The sequence below is a fragment of the Schistocerca piceifrons genome, chromosome 9 (assembly GCF_021461385.2).
Source record: "Schistocerca piceifrons isolate TAMUIC-IGC-003096 chromosome 9, iqSchPice1.1, whole genome shotgun sequence".
Classification (NCBI taxonomy): domain Eukaryota; kingdom Metazoa; phylum Arthropoda; class Insecta; order Orthoptera; family Acrididae; genus Schistocerca; species Schistocerca piceifrons.
This window is the reverse complement of record NC_060146.1, coordinates 33,906,447-33,930,270: the sequence shown is the minus strand read 5'-3', so window position 1 is coordinate 33,930,270 and position 23,824 is coordinate 33,906,447. Positions and strand designations below refer to the sequence as shown.

At 43.1% G+C, this 23,824-nt stretch overlaps 1 protein-coding gene across 1 annotated transcript in view; it reads left to right on the top strand.

Annotated features, from left to right (window-relative positions):
* Positions 1–1,425: 1,425 nt before the first annotated feature.
* The window catches only part of LOC124716669 (THAP domain-containing protein 2-like), a 40,201-nt gene continuing 17,802 nt past the window's right edge, over positions 1,426–23,824 (top strand). Inside the window, exons 1-2 of the mRNA XM_047243207.1 lie at positions 1,426–1,663; positions 1,780–2,063. Of these exons, the coding sequence (XP_047099163.1) occupies positions 1,426–1,663; positions 1,780–2,063 (522 nt within the window). The remainder of the gene's footprint in view (positions 1,664–1,779; positions 2,064–23,824) is intronic.

The window sequence follows — 23,824 nt, the reverse complement described above, 5'->3', positions numbered from 1 at the left end:
TCATTTTAATATTTTCCGGTTACAATTGTGCGCCGAGGGGTATTGCTGTGTCTTTGTGGGAGGGTTTGTGTGATTGACTTGTGGTTTCATTTTTTTTATTATTTTAAATTTTGCGTCCGATTGAGGGCGGGTGGTAGGTATGAACTGATTTGAATGGTACCTCATTCGTGCCTTGCAGTTTGTGGTTCTTATTATTTTTTTCATTAGTTATTCTGGATTTTGCCACTTCCGTTACAGTTTGATGTTCAAGCATTATTATTTCTTGGTAGGCCTTATTTCGCTCTTGTCAGTCTCGATCTTTGACTCCTTTGGAAGGTCATATGCGGTAAGTTTCCTTTTATCTAGCCACTTTTATGTTTTCCTTTTCGATATTTCTGCTACACTTTCCTTATTTTTAGTGTCACTCCTGGTATATTGATTTTACTGAGTGTTATTTGGAGCTACTGTAGATAGTGCGAGTTTCGTATAGTATAATTATCGGTTGCAAGGTTTGGTCTGTCTTGCGTTTTATTTCTTTGCGTGTGCGGTAATGTGTGTAAAGGTTTTCATTTTTTGAAAGTCTAGCCCTAACAAGATCATTTTTTAAGCACGTTTCTGATATGTTATAAGATTTTTGCGCAACAAACAGTAATATTGGAATCGGTAACTAGAAAATACCTCCTACATAGGTCGCTTCTAGTTACCGATTCCAACTATTCGAAGGTTCATTATTCACATCGTTTTTGCAGTACGTATGGAAAATATAATATAGTATATGCACTCGTAGTTGCTCTCGTGTTCTTATTTATTTCAGTCATCTTCAACTCGATTAAATGAAATTCGCGCGTAAATAATAGTCGCGTTAAACGTATTATTTTATGGCATGCCACATTCGTTTCTTTACGAGTATAATCCGTTCCATTCATAGATTGTCCATTGCAGCATCTTTGCCTTACGTATGACGTCATTGGTCAAAGCCGACGGGTTGTATCGGACCAACGAGTTAAAATTTCATAGAGTGGCTGAGATACTAGTTACAGCGCTCCTAGCGGCAACCAACGCTAACTCGGCCGCCATGTTCTCCTTAGTCAAAACATTAGGAAAGCGGTACTGTTGTTTGTGTTGGAAGTGTGTCAGCTGTTGTGATATTACTGCAATATTTAACTTTTCTAGTTGACTTTTTTGTTACAAAATATAAAGTCAACATGCCTGCAGTGTGTTCAGCGTTCAACTGCACAAATCGCAGCGATAAAACAACAAATATTTCATATTATAATTAAGTATATTAGTACCGAAATACGACACACGTTTTTTAATGTTTATTAAAGAGTCATTTGTATTGGAACTGTAATTATGCTTAAGACAAATGCAGGAAGTAATTTACTTATCGTTGATTACAGATTTCCTTTAAAAGCTAAGGAAATTACAAAAAGATGGATTATAAATATGAAGCGAGAAAACTGGTTTTCTACTACAGCCAGTTACCTCTGTTCAGCTCATTTTGAAGAGAAATATATGTACCACACAAATGTCCAGAGGCGCCTTTTGTCAAAACCAGTACCTACTATCTTTAACTTTCCATCACATTTACAAAAGCAAGATAAAGTATTACGACCACAACACAGAAAGCGATCTTTCGACAATTTGCAAGATAGTGCTATTACAGTGACATCATTAGCACAAAGTAAGTCAATAATTTAATTTTACTCCGTGTTCTTATTACTTTCAACTACATACTTTCTATTATAATCTTATGGTGTAACTCTGTTATAAACTTATGATGTAACTACATTCTTTCAGTGCCTGTCGGACCCACATCTGTTTCTGCTGACCACAATTACTGTCTACCAAGCCCTAAGAAGTTGAAAACACAATATAACAGAGTACAAACAGAGAATGTGCGACTAAAGAAGCGGATAAAGCAAATGAAGCAAATTAGTGTACGACACAAAAGAAGAATAGTGCAGTTACAGACTGTTGCCGGTTTGAGAAGAAGGCTATGTAGTTCAGTTTCTGATATGTTAAACAGTGAACATGTAGTTGGTTTGTTGAAGGAGCTATTGGAACTTCAGTGCAGTGCTAAAGTATGTCATTATTCTCAGCAAATAAGGAAATTTGCCCTGACCCTACACTTTTATTCTGCCAAGGCATATAGCTACTTACGAAAATTTGTGAAATTACCCCACCCAAGAACGCTTCGACTTTGTTATTGAATTACTATGCTTATGTTAACTACTTGTAACACATATTTCAAATAAATTCTCGTTCACAGTGTACTGGTTTTTGAGGCTTTGAGTGTTTACTTTGAAAGAGCGACAAAAATATCGCATTTCTGCGCCCATTACTGTTTCTAATAGCTAACCACAGCATGTTTAGAAGTTTCACCGTAATATTCTGGTGGTACCTGCACTAATTGCATTAATTTATGGGCAACAAGTAACGTTATAGTGGATGGACAGACTTATTTGAGTTGTCTTGTAGTACATCGAAAAGTTTAGCCATATTTCGACAAAAACATCCCTTTTTGCTGTCAGTGTACACTGAAATCACTGCTGTCTATTGCTTGTTTTAGAAAAAATAAAGCTAGTATGGGCTATTTCAAGTAAGTCAAACGCAGTTACAGCAGACAAATACCTTGACTAAAGAAAACATGGCGGCCAGAACTTCAATTTGCTTCAAACATGGCGGACCTATAGCCACTCTATGAAATTTTAACTCGTTGTATCGGACACTAGAATTTAGCCCTCGAGCTAATCCTTCTTACGTGTAATCGCCCTCTCACAAATGTTTAACACAAAATTAGGACACACCACTTTTCTGCGCTTGACCGACAAAATTTCTGTTCATTTTCTTCGGATTTTGTGTGTTTACATTCAACCAAAATCCCTTGTTTTCAATTTTAGATGGCATCGAAAGTCGCAAATGGAATGTCTAGAATCCTTGGTACCCGCCTTTTGTACTACAGTTTGGGACAAAAATCAACGAGTGAAATGTTGAAAAGTGTACACTTTGTCACCTAAATCCAGAGAAGCAGTCTGTCCTGGAGTTTTTGCGTAATGCACAAGACTGCTCAAAACGATGAACGTCATTTAATTTCCATTGCATCGTCTGTTGGTACTGCTGACACGAAAACAACAGGTAGTTCACCCCGTGAGATTCAACTTCTTCGGAATTAATACAAGACAGAGAGAAATACATGACTTTATGTCCACACGAATTGAAATATCTATATGTCTTGCAGGAGTAGATACTGAACATATCACATCCCTCTCTCATAAAAATAAAATTATTTACGCCGTCTGAAGGTGACCACCCAATGCACACCACATGAGACTGAACGCCTCAATTTGTTAAGCATTCCAATTAATAACGAACGAAAGTGGCTCGAGCCGCAGATAAGTTAATCAAAACCTCCAATTCTATCTGATTTGCACATATAAATCTTTTTCATTTTGTTATCCTTCTGGCGCGATTCCTACGATAGTTTCACTTATTGGAACTATATCTTACTCTCGCATTCACGATAAATGTTGTTCAGTATTAGATAATGAACTTTTTAATGTGATGTCGCCACATCCCCCCCGCCCCCCCCCCCCCCCCTCTTTCACAGCACCAATTTTTTAGCGGTCCTCGAAAAGACGACTGGTGTAGGCGAAGATTAGGCCTACTACTGTTCCAAGGTTGATGCTTCGGAGTCTTCTGCTAGACCCAAAGGCCTTGTCTCATCACTGGAGCGCGATGTTGTGGTATGCCAAGGAGACGTACCTTCGTTGGTATAGGCAGGATTGTGTCGCTCTATTTACCTTCTTTTTCAATCTTAAAAGTGTGGCTTCCACATGTGATTACTGTTTATGGTCCTGAATATGGCGAAACGAGGGGATCTACATCTACATCCATACTCCGCAAGCCACCTGACGGTGCGTGGCGGAGGGTACCCTGAGTACCTCTATCGGTTCTCCCTTCTATTCCAGTCTTGTATTGTTCGTGGAAAGAAGGATTGTCGGTATGCATCTGTGTGGGCTCTAATCTCTCTGATTTTATCCTTATGGTCTCTTCGCGAGATATACGTAGGAGGGAGCAATATACTGCTTCACTCTTCGGTGAAGGTATGTTCTTGAAACTTTAACAAAAGCCCGTACCGAGCTACTGAGCGTCTCTCCTGCAGAGTCTTCCACTGGAGCTTATCTAACATCTCCATAACGCTTTCGCGATTACTAAATGATCCTGTAACGAAGCGCGCTGCTCTCCGTTGGATCTTCTCTATATCTTCTATCAACCCTATCTGGTACGGATCCCACACTGTTGAGCAGTATTCAAGCAGTGGGTGAACAAGCGTACTGTAACCTACTTCCTTTGTTTTCGGATTGCATTTCCTTAGGATTCTTCCAATGAATCTCAGTCTGGCATCTGCTTTACCGATGATCAACTTTATATGGTCATTCCATTTTAAATCACTCCTAATGCGTACTCCCAGATAATTTATGGAATTAACTGCTTCCAGTTGCTGACCTGCTATTTTGTAGCTAAATGATAAGGAATCTATCTTTCTATGTATTTGCAGCACATTACACTTGCCTACATTGAGATTCAATTGCCATTCCCTGCACCATGCGTCAATTCGCTGCAGATCCTCCTGCATTTCAGTACAATTTTCCATTTTTGCAACCTCTCGATACACCACAGCATCATCTGCAAAAAGCCTCAGTGAACTTCCGATGTCATCCACCAAGTCATTTACGTATATTGTGAATAGCAACGGTCCTATGACACTCCCCTGCGGCACACCTGAAATCACTCTTACTTCGGAAGATTTCTCTCCATTGAGAATGACATGCTGCGTTCTGTTATCCAGGAACTCCTCAATCCAATCACACAATTGGCCTGATAGTCCATATGCTCTTACTTTGTTCATTAAACGACTGTGGGGAACTGTATCGAACGCCTTGCGGAAGCCAAGAAACACGGCATCTACCTGTGAACCAATGTCTATGGCCCTCTGAGTCTCATGGACGAATAGCGCGAGATGGGTTTCACACGACCATCCTCTTCGAAACCCATGCTGATTCCTACAGAGTAGATTTCTAGTCTCCAGAAAAGTCATTATACTCGAACATAATACGTGTTCCAAAATTCTACAACTGATCGATGTTAGAGATATAGGTCTATAGTTCTGCACATCTGTTCGACGTCCCTTCTTGAAAACGGAGATGACCTGTGCCCTTTTCCAATCCTTTGGAACGCTACGATCTTATAGAGACCTACGGTACACCGCTGCAAGAAGGGGGGCAAGTTCCTTCGCGTACTCTGTTTAAAATCGAACGGGTAACCCATCAGGTCCAGCGGCCTTTCCTCTTTTGAGCGATTTTAATTGTTTCTCTATCCCTCTGTCGTCTATTTCAATATCTACCATTCTGTCATCTCTGCGACAATCTAGAGAAGGAAGTACAGTGCAGTCTTCCTCTGTGAAACAGCTTTGGAAAAAGACATTTAGTATTTCGGCCTTTAGTCTGTCCTCCTCTGTTTCAGCACCATTTTGGTGACAGAGTGTCTGGACATTTTGTTTTGATCCACCTACCGCTTTGACATAAGACCAAAATTTCTTAGGATTTTCTGCCAAGTCAGTACATAGAACTTTACTTTCGAATTCATTGAACGCCTCTCGCATAGCCCTCCCTCCTCACACTACATTTCGCTTCGCGTAATTTTTGTTTGTCTGCAAGGCTTTGGCTATGTTTATGTTTGCTGTGAAGTTCCCTTTGCTTCCGCAGCAGTTTTCTAACTCGGTTGTTGTACCACGGTGGCTCTTTTCCATCTCTTACGATCTTGCTTGGCACATACTCATCTAACGCATATTGTACCACTGATCCTCAACACTATCTGTACTTGAGACAAAACTTTTGTGTTGAGCCGTCAGGTACTCTGTAATCTGCTTTTTGTCACTTTTGCTAAACAGAAAAATCTTCCTACCTTTTTTAATATTTCCATTTACGGCTGAAGTCATCGATGCTGTAACCGCTTTATGATCGCTGATTCCCTGTTCTGCGTTAACTGTTTCAAATAGTTCGGGACTGTTTGCCACCAGAAGGTCTAATATGTTATCGCCACGAGTCGGTTCTCTGTTTAACTGCTCAAGGTAGTTTTCAGATAAAGCACTTAAAAAATTTCACTGGATTCTTTGTCCCTGCCACCCGTTATGAACGTTTGAGTCTCCCAGTCTATATCCGGCAAATTAAAATCTCCACCCAGAACTATAACATGGAGGGGAAATCTACTCGAAATATTTTCCAAATTATCCTTCAGGTGCTCAGCCACAACAGCTGCTGTGCCAGGGGGTTTATAGAGACATCCAATTACCATGTCTGAGCCCGCTTTAACCGTGACCTTCACCCAAATCAATTCACATTTCGGATCTCCGTCAATTTCCTTCGATACTATTGCGCTTCTTATCGCTATAAACACGCCTCCCCCTTCACTGTCCAGCCTGTCCCTGCGGTATACATTCCAATCTGAGTTTAGGATTTCATTACTGTTTACATCTGGTTTCAGCCAACTTTCTGTCCCTAGTACAATATGGGCGTTGTGACCATTTATTAATGAGAGCAGTTCTGGGACCTTTCTATAGACGCTTCTGCAGTTTACTATTAGCACATTAATACTGTTATTCCCTGTTACATTTTGCCTACTCCTACCTTGCCGCATCTCAGGAGGCATCTTGTCGGGCCTAGGGAGGGAAGTATCTAACCTAAAAAAAACCCATGTGCACTCCACACGTACTCCGCTACCCTTGTAGCCGCTTCCGGCGTGTAGTGCACGCCTGACCAATTCAGGGAGACCCTACATTTCTCCACCCGATAGTGGAGGTCGAGAAAATTGCACCCCAGATCTCCGCAGAATCGTCTGAGCCTCTGGTTTAAGCCTTCCACTCGGCTCCAAAACAGAAGACCGCGATCGGTTCTGGGAACGATACTACAAATAGTTAGCTCTGATTCCACCCCGCGAGAGAGGTTTTCCATCTTCACCAATTCCGCCAACCGCCTGTACAAACTGAGGATGACCTCTGAACCCAGACGGCAGGAGTCATTGGTGCCGACATGAGCAACAATTTGCAGTCGGGTGCACCCAGTGCTCTCTATCGCCGCTGGTAGGGCCTCCTCCACATCTCGGATGAGACCCCCTGGCAAGCAGACAGAGTGAACACTGGCCTTCTTCCCCGACCTTTCCGCTATTTCCTAAGGGGCTCCACCACCCGCCTAACGTTGGAGCTCCCAATAACTAATAAACCCCTACCCCGTGTGCCTGCTCGGACGTTGCTGAAGGAGCAGCCACATGTCCACTCACAGGCAGAGCGGGCGATGCCACATGGCCAGCTCCACATTGACCCTCCGCCTCGTGCGCCGCGAACGCCGCTGAACCCGTCACTCCCCTTGGGGAGAGGGTGGCCCAACCGCGCCCAGTACACGCGAAGATGTCTCGACAGCAGGGACAGTGGGTGAAGCATGTAACACCTGAGGTGTACCTTGCGACGCACCAGACTCCCCACTGCCGCTACACTCCGAGGCAGCAGCCTGAAGACGGCTGACCGCGGCCATCAACACGTTCAGCTGTTCGCGAACAGTGGTCAGCTCCTCCTGCGTCCGTGCACAGCAGTCACACATCCTATCCATCCTAAGGAATCAATTTACTGAAGAGAGTTAATCAACTTTTAACTAGACTGCTAATTCACTAAAGGCGGCTGATTATTGACTAAACTGCGATTGCTAGCGACTTGTAGCGACTTGTATCATTCCTGAACCACACGTCAGTTGTTTTTCCTAAATCTTTATACAGAAACACCTGTCGGCCTCCATGTTTGACGAAAGGGCTACGTTGAATAGACTTCATTCTGACACTGAGTTGCTGTGCAAACTGGATGCATTTCTCCACAACGAGAGGCTGTGCGGATGGTGGTGAGATCTGTTATCCTGGAATCCTCAACCGCTCACCGTAGGTCATTTCTACTAGTGAGCATTGGATGTCCCTCCTTCACTGCCTTTCTCAAACCGAGTAGAACCAGTGGCAATGCTTCTGACCATGATGATGAACTGCACGTAAGGCCCATTTTGAGTGTAAGGTGGAATCGCTCTACCATTTCACTGCTCGCCGGATGGTAGCTTGTAGCGCGGAGGTGGTTACAGCCGCACAGTAGGAGAAGTTCGTGGAAAAGTTGGCTTTCAAACTGTTTCCCGCGATCTGTTGTTATGTCTCGCGATACACCAAACCTCGGGAGCTAAGCGCGCAGCAACGCTTTCGCGACCGATTGAGCGCATACTCTCTACGAAAAAAATAAATTAATAAAAAAATGCTCCATGAAGGAGTTGTGCAAATTGGTCGCCAATAGATATCCGTACAGATATTGACGGAGAATGCAAAATCGTAAGCTCTGGCAGCCGATGGAAGAATATGTGATGGGGCAATGCAATTTCACCACACAGCTGGCACGTATAGTAAACAGGGAGCATGACAAAACCAGGACATAAAGTCTTTGCGAATCTCATTCCGAGTACTCAGTTGGATAGCAACTATGCCTCGCAGACAGGGGCGAGAACAATATACACAGATGTCACCACCTGAGATAGGATGTTTAGTTGGGTTCAAAGAAGCCGGTTGGAGTGATTGGTGAATCGCTCGACATTTCAGTAAGAGTGATGCCTCTATTTGACGATGTTGGCAGAATTGGTTGAATCGTGGCGAATATAGCATCAAGAAGTAAGCGATCGACCTAGAGAGACAACAGAATGTGAGGATGGAACAATCATCAGAGAAGCACTCAGAGGCTCGAAGTCATTATTATCATCGATTCGACGTGCAACCAGTAATTCAGTGACCACAGGTATCATTAATAGGCGATTCACAGAAAGGCAGCTGAGTTTGTGGCGCTCTTTGCGCTGACTACCATTGACCTCTGCACATCAGCAAGCCCGTTTGCAGTGGTGTCTGGCACATTTGGTCTGGAATCTCACTCACCAGAGTGGAATTGTTTCAGTGACGAGAACCGCTTCGAATTGAACCCCGATGACCAGCAAAGACGTCCGTGGGATACCAATCTGAGTGAGCCCGCGATACAGCTCGACAACTAAGAGTAATGAAATGATAATGAAATCAAGATCCTTAGCTGTCGACAGGCGTTGATATACATCAACGGGGACAGTTGAAAATGTGTGGCCCAACCGGCACTCGAAACTGGGATCTCCTGCTTACATGGCAGACGCTCTATCCACCTGAGCCACCAAGAGCGCAGAGGATAAAGCGACTGCAGGGATTTATCCCTTGCACACTCTCCGTGAGACCCATATTCCCAACTTAATGTACACACACTACATTCATAGTGCCCCTGCCCATTACACTCATTACTCGCGACAGACAATCTTACCGAGGCTCGTAAGAGTTCGGGCAATGCGTGTGCATCTGCACAAAAACATGTTCAAATGTGTGTGAAATCTTATGGGACTTAACTGCTAAGGTCATCAGTCCCTAAGATTACACACTACTTAACCTAAATTATCCTAAGGACAAACACACACCCATGCCCGAGGGAGGACTCGAACCTCCGCTGGGGCATCTGCACAGAAGAAGGTCAATGGCCAGTTAGCCTTAACTATATGAAGATGGTATCTGTCCTTTCGGACATGTCCGAAAGAACAGATACCATCTTCATATACCAAGAGTGATGGTCTGGTGTCCCATTTCATCCTATAGCAGGACTTCTTTGGTTGTCTTCCGCGACATCCTTATAGTATACCGGTACTTCGACGATATTCTCCGCCCCGTTTTGTTATACTTCGTGGCAGGCCATCCTGGGGTGCATTTCAGCATGATGATGCCTGACCACACGAAGTTTGTACCACTTGTGTTCGTGCTTGCCGGATCTATCCCCAACTGAAAATGTTTGGAGGGTTATGGGCAGAGCCCTCCCACCATCTCCGGATTTTGACAATCTAATGTGCAAATTGGGCACAATTTGGTACTATATCCCTCATAAGGACATCCATCAATGCCAACCTGAATGAATGCTAGTGTAAGGGCCAGAGAGGGACCGACACTTTATTAACTTGCTCAGTTTGTGGAGCTCTTCCTTTCTTTTGAATAAATCATCCAGTTTTTCTCAAACAGTAATCATTTGTTTGTTTGTACACGTACATCGTGTCTACCGATTTCCGTCCCATTCAGATAATTCCTTCGTGGTGCGTCGTTTGTCTTTTGCCGTAGAACGAATTCTCTACAGACTTCTCCTTCCACCCTACAAGTCTGCGCAATTGCAACATGCCAATGGAAAAGGCTCTACTAAATGCAACCAATGTAATTTTTTTTAAGAACACAACTATCTCCCCGCATAGCAAAAGGTTTTACAATGTAATCCAATCGTTTCAGTACCAATTGCTCAGTTCATACAGAATTCCAACTCTTCACCTAAGTTTTCCACCTCAGCCAATACGCTAGTGTCCACTTTCACATTTCTCGGAAATTGGCGTCCTGATTTCCCAATCTCTCTACTGTTTTGTTGAGATTAATCAGAGAGGAGCTCTCTTAAAACTTGAGAGACAGGAGTGTGCTCACATGTTAACCGGCACCGAAAATTTGGCCCAACAGTTCCCAAAGGAAAAATAATTCCTGAACACAATGCAGCTAAGTTGCTTTTCAAGGAACACAGAAATCTCCGTCTGTTACCGACTTCGGCTTGCACAGCATTATCAGAAGGTGAACCGTTGGCAGAAAACACAGTTCTTTTGAAATGTGTTTTGCCCGGATGGTACTGCTTGTAAAATCAAGACTGCACGAACAAAGGAGCTCATCACGCTGCTATATACGACTCTTGTGAATCTAGGCCCGGTCCCCATAGTGTGCAGTGTATGTTATGTGAATCACTGCCAGAAAGCAATGCGCAGGCACCTGGACCGAACAAGGATCGAGCTGTGCTGTTTACCTGTGATGAGCACATACTCTGCCCATCGCACTTGTTTTCTCCTCTGGAAACTAAATTTTGAAGTGTTTATATGACCAGCCTGAAACGGAATTGTAAAAACGGTCCACGAAATCCGGATTTGAGAGCCTCATGTAAACATAGTGAGTGTGCTGCTTATAAATGTTGACTCAGACATTGTTGGTATATCAGGGCACTACAATAGGCTCTGAGCTCTATGGGACTTGACATCTGAAGTCATCAGTCACTTAGACTTAGAACTACTTAAACATGACCAACCTAAGGACAGCACACTCATCCATGCCCGAGGCAGGATTCGAACCTGCGACCGTAGCAGCAGCGCGGTTCCGGACTGAAGCGCCTAGAACCGCTCCGCCACAATGGCCGGCTATGTGACATTTCAGAGGCTACCTTTACCATGATACAGGTTACCCGTCTGTTTTTCAAGGAGCTCTTTTCGGAGTGGAGGAGTGGCTATGTACATGAAAAAAGATATTCCATTTGAATCTACTGACGGAGCAAAGCACTGCACTGTATAGGTCTTCGACTGTTGTGCAGGAGTAGCTGAATTTATTGAAACTTAACGTTAAACTTTAATTATTTATAGGTCCCCTAATTCGGATTTCAGGAAATTTCCGTTCAAGCTAGAGAGGGTTCTCGGCTCACTTTACAGAAAGTACCAAAAATTAGTTTATGTGGCGACTTTAACATTAATTTTACAAGTGACTGTGCAATAAAAACAATGTTGAAAGATCTGCTAAATTCATGTCATCTGACGTTGATTATATTCTTTCTGACCGGAGTGCAGGGTACGGTAGCACAACCACAGATAATATTTGTGCATACACAAATGTTAAATATAATCGCAAAGCATTTAGAAAAGTTAATCCAGCGGCAACAGAGACTTTTTCTAACTTCATTAAAGAACAAAAGTGGCAGGACGTTTACACAGGGTGTTACAAAAAGGTAAGGCCAAACTTTCAGGAAACATTCCTCACACAAAGAAAGAAAATATGTTATGTGGACATGTGTTCGGAAACGCTTACTTTTCATGTTAGAGCTCATTTTTATTACTTCTCTTCAAATCACATTAATCATGGAATGGAAACACACAGCAACAGAACTTATCAGCGTGACTTCAAACACTTTGTTACAGGAAATGTTCAAAATGTCCTCCGTTAGCGAGGATACATGCATCCACTCTCCGTCGCATGGAATCCCTGATTCGCTGATGCAGCCCTGGAGAATGGCGTATTGTATCACAGTCGTCCACAATACGAGCACGAAGAGTCTCTACATTTGGTACCGGGGTTGCGTAGACAAGAGTTTTCAAATGCCCCCATAAATGAAAGTCAAGAGGGTTGAGGTCAGGAGAGCGTGGAGGCCATGGAATTGGTCCGCCTCCACCAATCCATCGGTCACCGAATCTGTTGCTGAGAAGCGTACGAATACTTCGACTGAAATGTGCAGGAGCTCCATCGTGCATGAACCACATGTTGTGTCGTACTTGTAAAGGCACATGTTCTAACAGCACTGGTAGAGTATCCCGTATGAAATCATGATCACGTGCTCCATTGAGCATAGGTGGAAGAACGAAACTAAAATGAGCTCTAACATGGAAATTAAGCGTTTCCGGATACATGTCCACATAACTTCTTTATTTGTGTGTGAGGAATGTTTCCTGAGAGCTTGGCAGTACCTTTTTGTAACACCCTGTAGAGCTGATAACATCGCCGACAAGTAAATATAATACGGATATTAGCACTAACAGGATTTCGAGGTAGCTGATTAGTGAGATAAGGATATCTTGTAGAACACAGTGGGAATTATATAACGTTAGAAATATTCACAATAGAATTGCAGTAGCCCATTACAAACAGTACTGTAAAGCACTTAAAAATGTTATTGGGAAGGCAAAAAGCATGTGATATGCTAATAGAATAGTTAATTCCCGGGATAAAATGAAAACCATACGGTCTGTATTGAAGGAAGTGTCTGGTCGGCAGCACAAGGCCAAGGACATAAAATCAGTATTTAATACAGATTCCGTTACTGATAAGTCAGATTTAGCTACAATATTTCACAATCACTTTTCCAATATAGAAGGTGAGTTAAATAATACCTTAGTTTCCAAGGAGACTCACATAACTCTCTTAGAAAATGACTTTCGAAGACTATTCTCTGAAATATACTTCCGTGATACCGACAAGGGGGAGGCTGAGTCAATAATTAAATCGTTGGAGACTTAGGGCTCTCATGGATATGATGGGTTACGTGGAGAATACTAAAGCACTGTGCTGCATATATTAACTCGGTACTTAGCCACATTTAGAACTTTCCCTTTAGGAATGGTCAGTTTTTGAACGATTAAAGTACTCAGTAGTGAGACCGGTATATAAAAAAGGAGAAAGGGATAACGTAGACAGTTTCAGACGTAATCCTATACCATTGGTGTTAGCTAAAGTTATGGAAAAAGCTGTATACATAACGATAATTAATCATTTCAGTTCACATAATTTGCTGTCAAAAGATCAGCTTGGGTTTAGAAGTGGTTCAATAACTGAAAATAATGTATTCTTTTTTTCTCTGTGAGTCACTTGGATTAAACAAAAACTCGTGGACACTAGGTGTTTTCTTTGATTTAACTAAGGTGTTCGATTGTGTTGGTCACAAAATATTACTGGATAAGTTGGAATAAGACCAGTAACACGCAATTGGTTCCACTCATACTTTCAGAATATACAGCGGAAGGTCATACATCCACAGTAATGAGAACGGCTAAGACGTGGAGCCTGACTGAGAGACGGCTATGGAGGGAGTCTCAGGTTTCGGTGATGGGACCGTTCCCGCTTCTTATATGTATAAATGTTATACTTTTTAATATGACAGGTGACTCTGAAACATTTCTGTTACTCGGTAGTGACAGATATCGAGTGCAGCATAGGCAAAGTACCAAACAGTACAGTTTGTGGCTTGTAGAAAGAAAATTGTTGCTAAATCACAATAAGACCCAGATTTCACTGTTTCCAACACAGAATTCAACTAAAATTGCTATTTTGATTATACAGGATGAGCATATGATTTATGAATTTGAACAGTCCAAATTCCTAGATATTCGGATAGTTGGTAAACTGTCATGGAATTCTTTTCAAGATCTTGTTCAAAAACGTAATGCTGCTATATTTACCACCATTGGAACAGTATCTGAGCTAAGTGATAGACCAACATAGGAATTAGTCTACTTTGTTTAGTTTCATTCGCTTATGCACGTTAACTGTTATTTACGTTTCTGATGTTAATTTAATGTACTGACACGCTCCATAACCACGGAGACTTGCTCCTCAGTTTGGTCCTGATGAACCACAAGTGTAAGATAACATAAAAATAAATAAATCACTTTCCAGAACGAAATTTTCACTTTGCGGCGGAGCGTGCATGGGTATGAAACTTCCTGGCAGACTAAAACTGCGTGGCAGACCGAAAATCAAACTCGGGACCTTTACCTTCTACGGGTATTTTTTTTTTTTTTTTTCACCAACGACATCAGAGAGCTTGACCATTAAGAAGGGGAGTTAGAACGGAAAAAATTTTTTTCGCACGGTCGGATTTTTATCTCATTATAAAATTTGCAATTTTCCGAATAAAATTATATATATATATATATATATATATATATATATATATATATATATCAAAAAATAAAATAGAAGACTTCCCATGTGAGTCTTTTATTTTATTTTTTGAAATGTAATCTACACTGGTTGAAAATGTTAATATTTTTACATGCATTACTTCAAGATTTAATAAAATCGCTAATTTTTTATATAGAAGGCTGCAATGTGTTGGTCATGTCCAGAACAGGATGGGCACCAGGTTGAGGAAGTTGAAACAAAGTTTGAGAGACAAGAACCTTTCTGATCATAAAACCATAAGAAACAGGCTAACAGACAAAATGATTGACGAACTACAGCAATATTATGGGATGACCATCAGAAATAATACTGAGGATTTGTTGAAAATGAATCAGGCAGTATGGGCTACCGTCTTCCACAGACTGTCAACTGATGAAAAACCCTCCAGGTCCTAATTCATGGTGCAATTACCGCAATTCCCAGTACTTAAAAAGTTCATAGAGCCGTAAACATTCCATCCCAACACCAGTCATGGATATCATAAAACCTATTTACAGAGACATAGCAAATCCTGAATTGCTGAAGAAGTGTCTGCATTGTCAGACTCAAAATCCCAATGAGTCGTTCAATAATCTTACATGGACTCGCTTACCAAAAAATGTTTTTGTTGGAATGATGACACTAACGTGGGGGTCAGAGATGCTGTTATTGCTTTTAACGATGTCAACATTGGTAGGGTGAAAGTGCTACAGCATATGGGAATTAATCCTGGAGCAAAATGTATCAGAGAACTTGAACGGATGGACAAGGCTCGCATTGATAAAGCAGAGTATGCAGCACAATTGGCCACTGAGGAGTCCAGAAAGAAGAAAAAACTTGGAAAAAGATCAAGAGGATGATATACAGTATGGTGTAGGGTGCTTCTGAGTGACTAAAAATAAAAAATCAAGCATATATTAAGTGAGTTACAGTCTTTTGAAACTTTAGAAGCCGTTCGTGAAAATTTACAGTTTCTGTTGCATTTTCCCTAAATCTCAGATACCACTTCGAGTAGAGTATTCAAATTTTCAGGGAGTAATAAGATACATATCCTGAGTCCACTGAAGTAAAAGAAGAACATAATGTTATGTATAATTAAAATTATTTAGGATGTTGTTGTTGTTGTTGTGGTCTTCAGTCCTGAGACTGGGTTGATGCAGCTCTCCATGCTACTCTATCCTGTGCAAGCTTCTTCATCTCCCAGTACCTACTGCAACCTACATCCTTCTGAATCTGCTCAGTGTATTCATCTCTTGGTCTCCCTCTACGATTTTTACCCTCCACGCTGCCCTCCAATGCTAAATTTGTGATCCCTTGATGCCTCAAAACATGTCCTATTTAGGATAACGTACAAAAAAGTACACAAAATTGTAACCATGTAATTAAAAAATTGTATTTCCGAAAGCAGTTGCTGAAATGCAATTATTGTAGATCAGTAGACACATAACATACAGTTTAATGCCCCGTAAAAGCTTCATGTCAATGGCTACAGTAGTTCCTTAAATTCAAGGAAACCAAGTCAATAAATTTAACAGTATCGGGATAGGGCGTTCCAACTCCCCTGGAAGTGAAAGTCGTTCAAGAGTAGCCAACAGCAGACTGACTACACTTTTAAAGACGTTCATGACATTCAGTATTCATTTCATTATTTCATTGTAAGATCGCAATCGCTGCAGGAGACGTACAGCTTCAGGCTTCTTCTTACCAAGGACAGCCGTCGACCAGGTGGGTGTTAAATAAATGTCGTGTGACTGGGACCTCCCGTGGAGTAGACTGTTCGCCGGGTGCAAGTCTTCAGAGTTGACACCACTTCGGCGACTTGCGCGTCGATGGGGATGAAATTATTATTATTGGGACAACACAACACGCAGTCCCTGAGCGGAGAAAATCACCGACCCAGCCGGCAATCGAACCCGGGCCCTTAGGACTGACATTGTGTCGCGCTGACCACTTTTTTTTTCCTTTGTTGATCCCATTTTGTTCTGCTTTGTTCATTGTATACGTTCGGGGCGGACTTCTCATGACACCCGTTCAGGTTGTTCGTTGATCCGTTCACTCAGTTTTTTTAATTTTTTTTTTTATTGCAGAGGGTAGCTAACCCTCTGACCGAACACGCAGAGCTACCGTGCCGGTGTACCACTCAGCTACCGGTGGCGGACAGGTGAATGTTGTATCCGCGTGAAGTGTAGCCGCAGCCGTCTACGCCCGCCTTCGCTGCACGAGAAATCCCAGCTCAGTGACTGCTTCAAATTGGTCTTCTCGAAGGGTAGTTTCTTGGTTTTACATTTCGTGGCAAGTATGTATCCACACTCAGGTTTCCCGAGTTTGGATTTCTCTGTTTATCTTCTCTGAACTCTCAGCGTCACGCTCTGAAAGATCCTTTCTCCCAGCTTGGGCGCATCAGAATATGAGGAGGGTATCACGTTCATGTAATGCGTTTCTTCTCTTAATATCCAAATGAATGTAGTGGATGAATGCTATTCACAACAAATAAACTTAAAGAAACGGAAGGAAAGTTGCTTCTCCTGTGGTGGTAGCTTCTCACCATTTGGAAATGAAATTTACTTCGCAACAATATGTAATCATTAGTTTAAAATAAAGAAAATAAAAGCAAAAAAAAAAAAAAAAGATTTATCCAGCAAATTGCATAACATTTCTCGTTTGACTATTTACAGTTTCCTCGAATGGCGTGTGTACATGTGACTTAGTCAGGCTTGCGCTCGTCAGCTATGTGTAAGTTGCTTTTCCGAACATGAAGTAATACAATGTGGAATGACTGTCAGTTTTGAGGTAAAAGGCAAATAAAAATGTTTTGGAACAACTGTTTGTACTTAGAATGTTTTTTCAAATTACGATGTTGCTCCTGAACTTATTTACAAAGTGAATGCTTTGAGGCGTGCATGCTGTTGGGTGACAATGTAGTACGCACGTTGTCCGAGGGCCAGGTATAACTATTGTTCGCGCGACTGCTACGGTCGCAGGTTCGAATCCTGCCTCGGGCATGGATGTGTGTGATGTCCTTAGGTTAGTTAGGTTTAAGTAGTTCTAGGTTCTAGGGGACTGATGACCAGAAATGTTAAGTCCCATAGTGCTCAGAGCCATTTGAACCATTTGAACTATTGTTCTTCGCGACAAGGAACAAGTGCTAGTCCGAGTGTAACACATCGTTCACAGTGATCGCATTCTCTGTCGTCCTGTTAATAATCGATACCTCTTCCAGTTCCATATCACGATGTTCTCTCCGCAAACGAAGGTGTGAGCCATTGTGTCTATAAACTGACACTGGTTACAGTATGGTGTAGGGCGTAGTTTAATTTTATGCATTTTGCGCCTGTAGAGATCTTTTTATTTACAATGTCATACCATACAGCAGCTATGACCGACATAAGAACGGGGTGATGCTCGCCTATATACGTTTCCGTGTTTTACCCGGGTTTTTCTTTTCGATCGGATTTCGTTGTTGTCTCTTTGTGAGTTCAAAGTAAAGTGTAGAGGTACTAAAATGATGAGGTGACAGGAACAGGCAGTTGGTTTCCGTGAAGTAGACGCTGACGTATCCCAGCCTTTGGTTGGTGTGCCCAACGTTGATTGGCGGCGTCACATCCTGAGGTATTACGGAGGTGAATAGTCTCTCGGATATCCCAGTCTTGTTGCTGCCGATTATTTTGGATGTTTTATGTATGAAGACAGCAAGACACTGAGTGCGTACATCCTTATACACTACTGGCCATTAAAATTGCTACACCACGAAGACGACGTGCTACAGACCCGAAATTTAACCGACAGGAAGAAGATGCTGTGATATGCAAATGATTAGCTTTTCAGAGCATTCACACAACGTTGGCGCCGATGGCGACGCCTACAACGTGCTGACATGAGGAACGTTTCCAACAGCAGTTGACCGGCGTTGCCTGGTGAAGCGTTGTTGTGATGCCTCATGTAAGGAGGAGAAATGCGTAGCATTACGTTTCCGACTTTGATAAAGGACGGATTGTAGCCTATCGCGATTGCGGTTTATCGTATCGCGACATTGCTGCTCGCGTTGGCCGAGATCCAATGACTGTTAGCAGAATACAGAATCTGTGGGTTCGGGAGGGTAATACGGAACGCCGTGCTGGATCCCAAAGGCCTTGTATCACTAGCAGTCGAGATGACAGGCATCTTATCCGTATGGCTGTAACGGATCGTGCAGCCACGTCTCGATCCCTGAGTCAACAGATGGGGACGTTTGCAAGACAACCATCTGCACGAACATTTCGAGGACGTTTGCAGCAGCATGGACTATCAGCTCGGAGACCACGACTGCGGTTACCCTTGACGCTGCATCATAGACAGGAGCGCCTGCGATTGTGCTCAACGACGAACCTGAGCGCACGAGTGGCAAAACGTCAGTTTTTGGAATGAATGCAGGTTCTGTTTACATCATCATGATGGTCGCATCCGTGTTTGGCGACATCGCGGTGAACGCGCATTGGAAGCGTGTTTTCGTCATCGCCATACGGGCGTATCACCCGGCGTGATGGTATGGGGTCCCATTGGTTACACGTCTCGGTCACCTCTTGTTCGCATTGACGGCACTTTGAACAGTGGATGTTACATTTCAGATGTGTTACGACCTTGGCTCTACCCTTCACTCGATCCCAGCGAAACCCTACATTTCAGCAGGATAATGCACGACCGCATGTTGCAGGTCCTGTACGGGCCTTTCTGGATAAAGAAACTGTTCGACTGCTGTCCTGGCCAGCATATTCTCCAGATCTCTCACCAATTGCAAACGTCTGGTCAATGGTGGCCGAGCAACTGGCTCGTCACAATACGCCGGTCACTACTCTTGATGATCTGTGGTATCGTGTTGAAACTGCATGGGCAGCTGCACCTGTACACGCCATCCAAGCTCTGTTTGACTCAATGCCCAGGCGTAGCAAGGCCGTTATTACGGCCAGAGGTGGTTGTTCTGGGTACTGATTTCTCAGGATCTATGCACCCAAATTGCGTAAAAATGGAATGACATGTCAGTTCTAGTATAATATATTTGTCCAATGAATACCCGGTGTAGCAATTTCCAGTAGTGTACGTATATTTTTTCTCAAAAAAAAAAAAAAAAAAAAAAGCAAAAAAAAAAATATATAGCAACAAGAAGCTTGTGAGCAGTGTCAGTGGGTTTCGGTAACAATTTCTACTAAGAACATACATATTTATAAACTGCACTCTTTGGAAGCAGTTGAGGGATCTATTCTTGTTTTCTTGGAGTTGAGCTACCCAACTCACAGAGAAATAAACTCAGATGATACTACAACAATCAAACAGAAATGGTGGTTTCAGGTATCTCTGTTGCCTTAGAGCTGAAATGCATTCTTACATTCCTCGAAAAATAAAACATGTTCTAAGTACACTTACAGTGAGTTATGCACCCATAAATGAACAGACTTCCTGAAAATTTAAACATATTCCTTATGTATATATAAAAGAATGCTAAGGATGCCCGCCCAGTTGGCCGTGCGTCGGTAGACCCCACGGCTTTCTAGACTGGGAAGGAGTGTCTGGTCCCCGGCACAAATCCGCCTGGCAGACTTGTGTCGAGGTCCGGTGAGCTGGCCAGTCTGTGGACGGTTTTTAGGCGGATTCCCATCTGTCTCGGCGAATGCAGGCTGGTTCCCCTTATTCCACCTCAGTTACACTATGTCTGCAATCGCAGTGCAAACAAGTTTTCCACATACGCATACACCACCATTACTCTACCACGCAAACATAGGGGTTACACACTCGTCTGATGTGTGACGTTCAATGGGTGGAGGGGGGGGGGGGGGAGGTCCACCGGGGGGCGAACCGCACAGTAACCCTGAAAGAGTGTTTCGGTGTGAGGCGGCGGAGGGGTGAAGTGGACTGCAGTGGTTGTCGTGGGGTTCTGGACCACTGCGGCTGCGGCGGGGACGGAGCCCCTCCGTCGTTTCTAGACCCCCGGTTAACATACAATACAATATTAAGGATTCATATCTCTCTTTTAAGATAAGAATGCTCGTATTAAATCAAATTTCTTCTGTAGTGCTAGAGCAGGCTCGTCCAAACTGTGCCCCTGGGGCGCCAGCGCCCGCGATCGCCCGCGGCCAGCGCCCCGGGCGAATTCGTGTGTTGTCGCAGTGGCCGAGCCGTGCCGCTCAGCTGGCTGGGCGGGCCGGCCGCCGAGGCTCGCCATGCCGCTGTACGCGCGCTTCGTGCAGACGACGAACCGCTGCACCAGCACCCGTCAACAGCGACACAAAGCCGTTAGTCAACAGACGCAAGGCTACAGTGGATCGAGATGAATAGTCAACACCAGCAGACAAAAAGAAAAAGGAGCGGCGCATCCACGCTATTTAAACCTGAGAGGGAAATTAATTTCCTGTGTACTGCTGTCGGAAATCGTGCCAAATGTTTAGTAAGTCATCGGAACCTGATGTGTTTAGAAAAGTTTAGTGCAGACGAGTCAAGCATTTCAGACAAAGAACTTATTTTGTGGGAAAAACAAATGCGCGAGAATTGTGGACACTTTCGTGCACTAGACAGCGTTAAAGAAGGTGTGAATTTTTCAGATTATGTTCAAATCATTTGCGAATTACAAGAACAGTTTGAAAACAGATTTTTGGAGATAGGTGAGCATCAACCGGCCTTAGATATATTTGTTCGCCCAATTTCCCTTCGGGCTGACGACGTCTCACAAGTGCTTCAACTAGAGCTGATTGACCTGCAGTGCGATATTCGCCTGAAGGACCGCTTTCTTATGTGTCAAACTTTGGATGACTTTTACAATTGTCGTCCAGGAGAGAAATATCCTCTTTTGCAGAAGCACGCGGCCAAAGTTCTCCCAATGTTTGGTTCCACATATATCTGTGAGCGCTTTTTCTCTCTTTTAAAACTTGCTAAAACTAAGAACCATTGATTACTTGGCGATAAAAATTTGACTTGACGTTATGAGTCTCACGGAATATTGTACCAAACATAGACAAAATCGTTTCCTCGATAAAGAAAAAAGTGTAAAACGTTAATTGTCTTCTTTAACAATGTTGACTGTAAGAATTAAAGAGCTTTATATCCTTAATCCTACTTTTTTAATAAGTTTTCAAACTAGGTCGGCTAAAATTATTTAATAGAAAACAGCAAATTAAGGATCCGATTTCTAAACTCTGAAAAGAGATACAAAAAGATGTAGCTCGAAGTATAATAAAAAATATTTAGTTGTAACTGCTAACAGTAAGAATAAGACTATATCCCTTACGTAAAATTATTTCTAAAATAGAATATTTATGACTCTAGTTCATTTAAGAAACTGATAAACTTTTCACAAGACGCCTATTGTACATATGACGAGTGTACATGTGCAGTACTAATAGAATGATCCTGAGGGTCAGAAAACAACAAAGATGTTCTTAGATTGTTGTTTTGCATATTGTTTTCTAAAGCTTTGCGTAGTAACTCTGCCACACGATCACTAGTTGTTACCTAAACGGTAAATGATTTGCTTGTTTTACCGCTCATCAGACTCTCTTACAGAGGTGCGCTTCCTCTGTTATTTTGTTTTCTTTGGATCTGACTGCGGGACAGTCCACCGCAGAGCAGTGCTGTGCAGTCTCACTCGCTCAGCTCTCTCTCTCTCTCTCTCTCTCGCTCCTATGCCGACACTAGCGACACACGGTCGTGGCCGGGGCGCTGAACTACACTGCCGTCGCGCCCCGCCACAATTCTTGGATGAGCCTGTGCTAGAGGGAGATACAGTTGAGAATAGTTTTTGTATTAACCTGACCAATGGGGCCCCTCAATCAGAAGAAAGTATTGCAGGTAGCTATACAGCACCTTCTACACTATGAAATTGATAATGTGCTTGGAACTGTATCAGGTATTCGAGCCATTCCTCTTCCGTGTCGTTAAAGTGCCGGAACGCCGGTATGCTGGGCAGCGGCACTTGTTGCGCTAGTCAATCGGTCGGTTGCTGTTGTGTGGCCGACGTGGTTTGTGCAGCCACAAGTTGTTGTGCTGTCGTCATCAAAGCAGCAATTTGTTGGTTCTGAAACTGAAAAGCTTGTGTTAGATCCATCACATTGGCCGTCTGCGGCTGAGGCGCTGGGGCTGGGGTAGAAGGGGTGGGGTAGCCATGGCTTACACAAATATGTTATACCAAAAAAGCAATCAAAGCCTCTGAAAAGAGAAATTTGATTAGTTCTGCGGCTCCCCTCCTGGAATACATGTAAGAATACAATAAGAGATTAGCAATACTTGAATACGAGCAGTCCTACAAGTAAAAACACAAGAAAAGCAAGTAAATCTGCACTGAATTATACTCGTCACCAGTTTTTGTGTCACCTCGTTGTCACTGTAGGCTTGTAGCCTGGGAAGCAAGGAGACAATGTTGTTTGGTGGCCGGTATCTCCTTCTATAACACAAACTGCACGCTTGTATTTACAAGGTTCTTTATTCATAAGAACAAGAAGTCACTTAAGACAGTCCAGGTGTTGTGGTACCAGTTCTTGTGTAATAGTCCACGCTAGCCTCACTGCTGGTGAAGTACACGTCCCGCTATGCACACTACCCTGGTCGCTAGGTACTGACTGACTCTGAGTTAGAGGTTGAGCTAACTGCGAATGCAATTCCCTTTGGGCTGTGACTGATTACTCGACTCGTTGACTCACTGGATGACTGCCCAGGATTGACCAGGCCCTCTGGTCTACAGCGGCTATCTAAATACTGGCGGCCGAGAGGCCGTTGGCGGCGCGTCGCCTGCGAGTCTGTTTTTGGCCTCTCTCTTCATAGGTGCATTGCTTGTGCCTACTATCGATCTTCTCGCAACCTGTTTGCCACTTGGTGCGCTAGCGACAGCTTAAGCCAGCACATATATTATTGTCAGTCGTACAGATCATAATGGCAAGTTTATGTCATGTCCATTTCCATATCTCGTTAGCAGCGCTGCAAATAAAACGGTGGAGGAGTGTATCAGTGTTCTGACAGTCCAGTATTTGACAAGCCGATCCTGAATAGACGATCATTTGTGCTTGTGGTGTTGTATAAAGCGCAATACCATGTAGCTGCCGGCCACTGTGGTCGAGCGGTTCTAGGCGCTTCAGCCTGGAACCACACTGCTGCTACACTTGCAGGTTCGAATCATGCCTCGGGCTTGGATGTGTGTGATTGTTTAAGTAGTTCTAAGTCTATGGGACTGATGACTTCAAATGTTAAGTCCCATAATGCT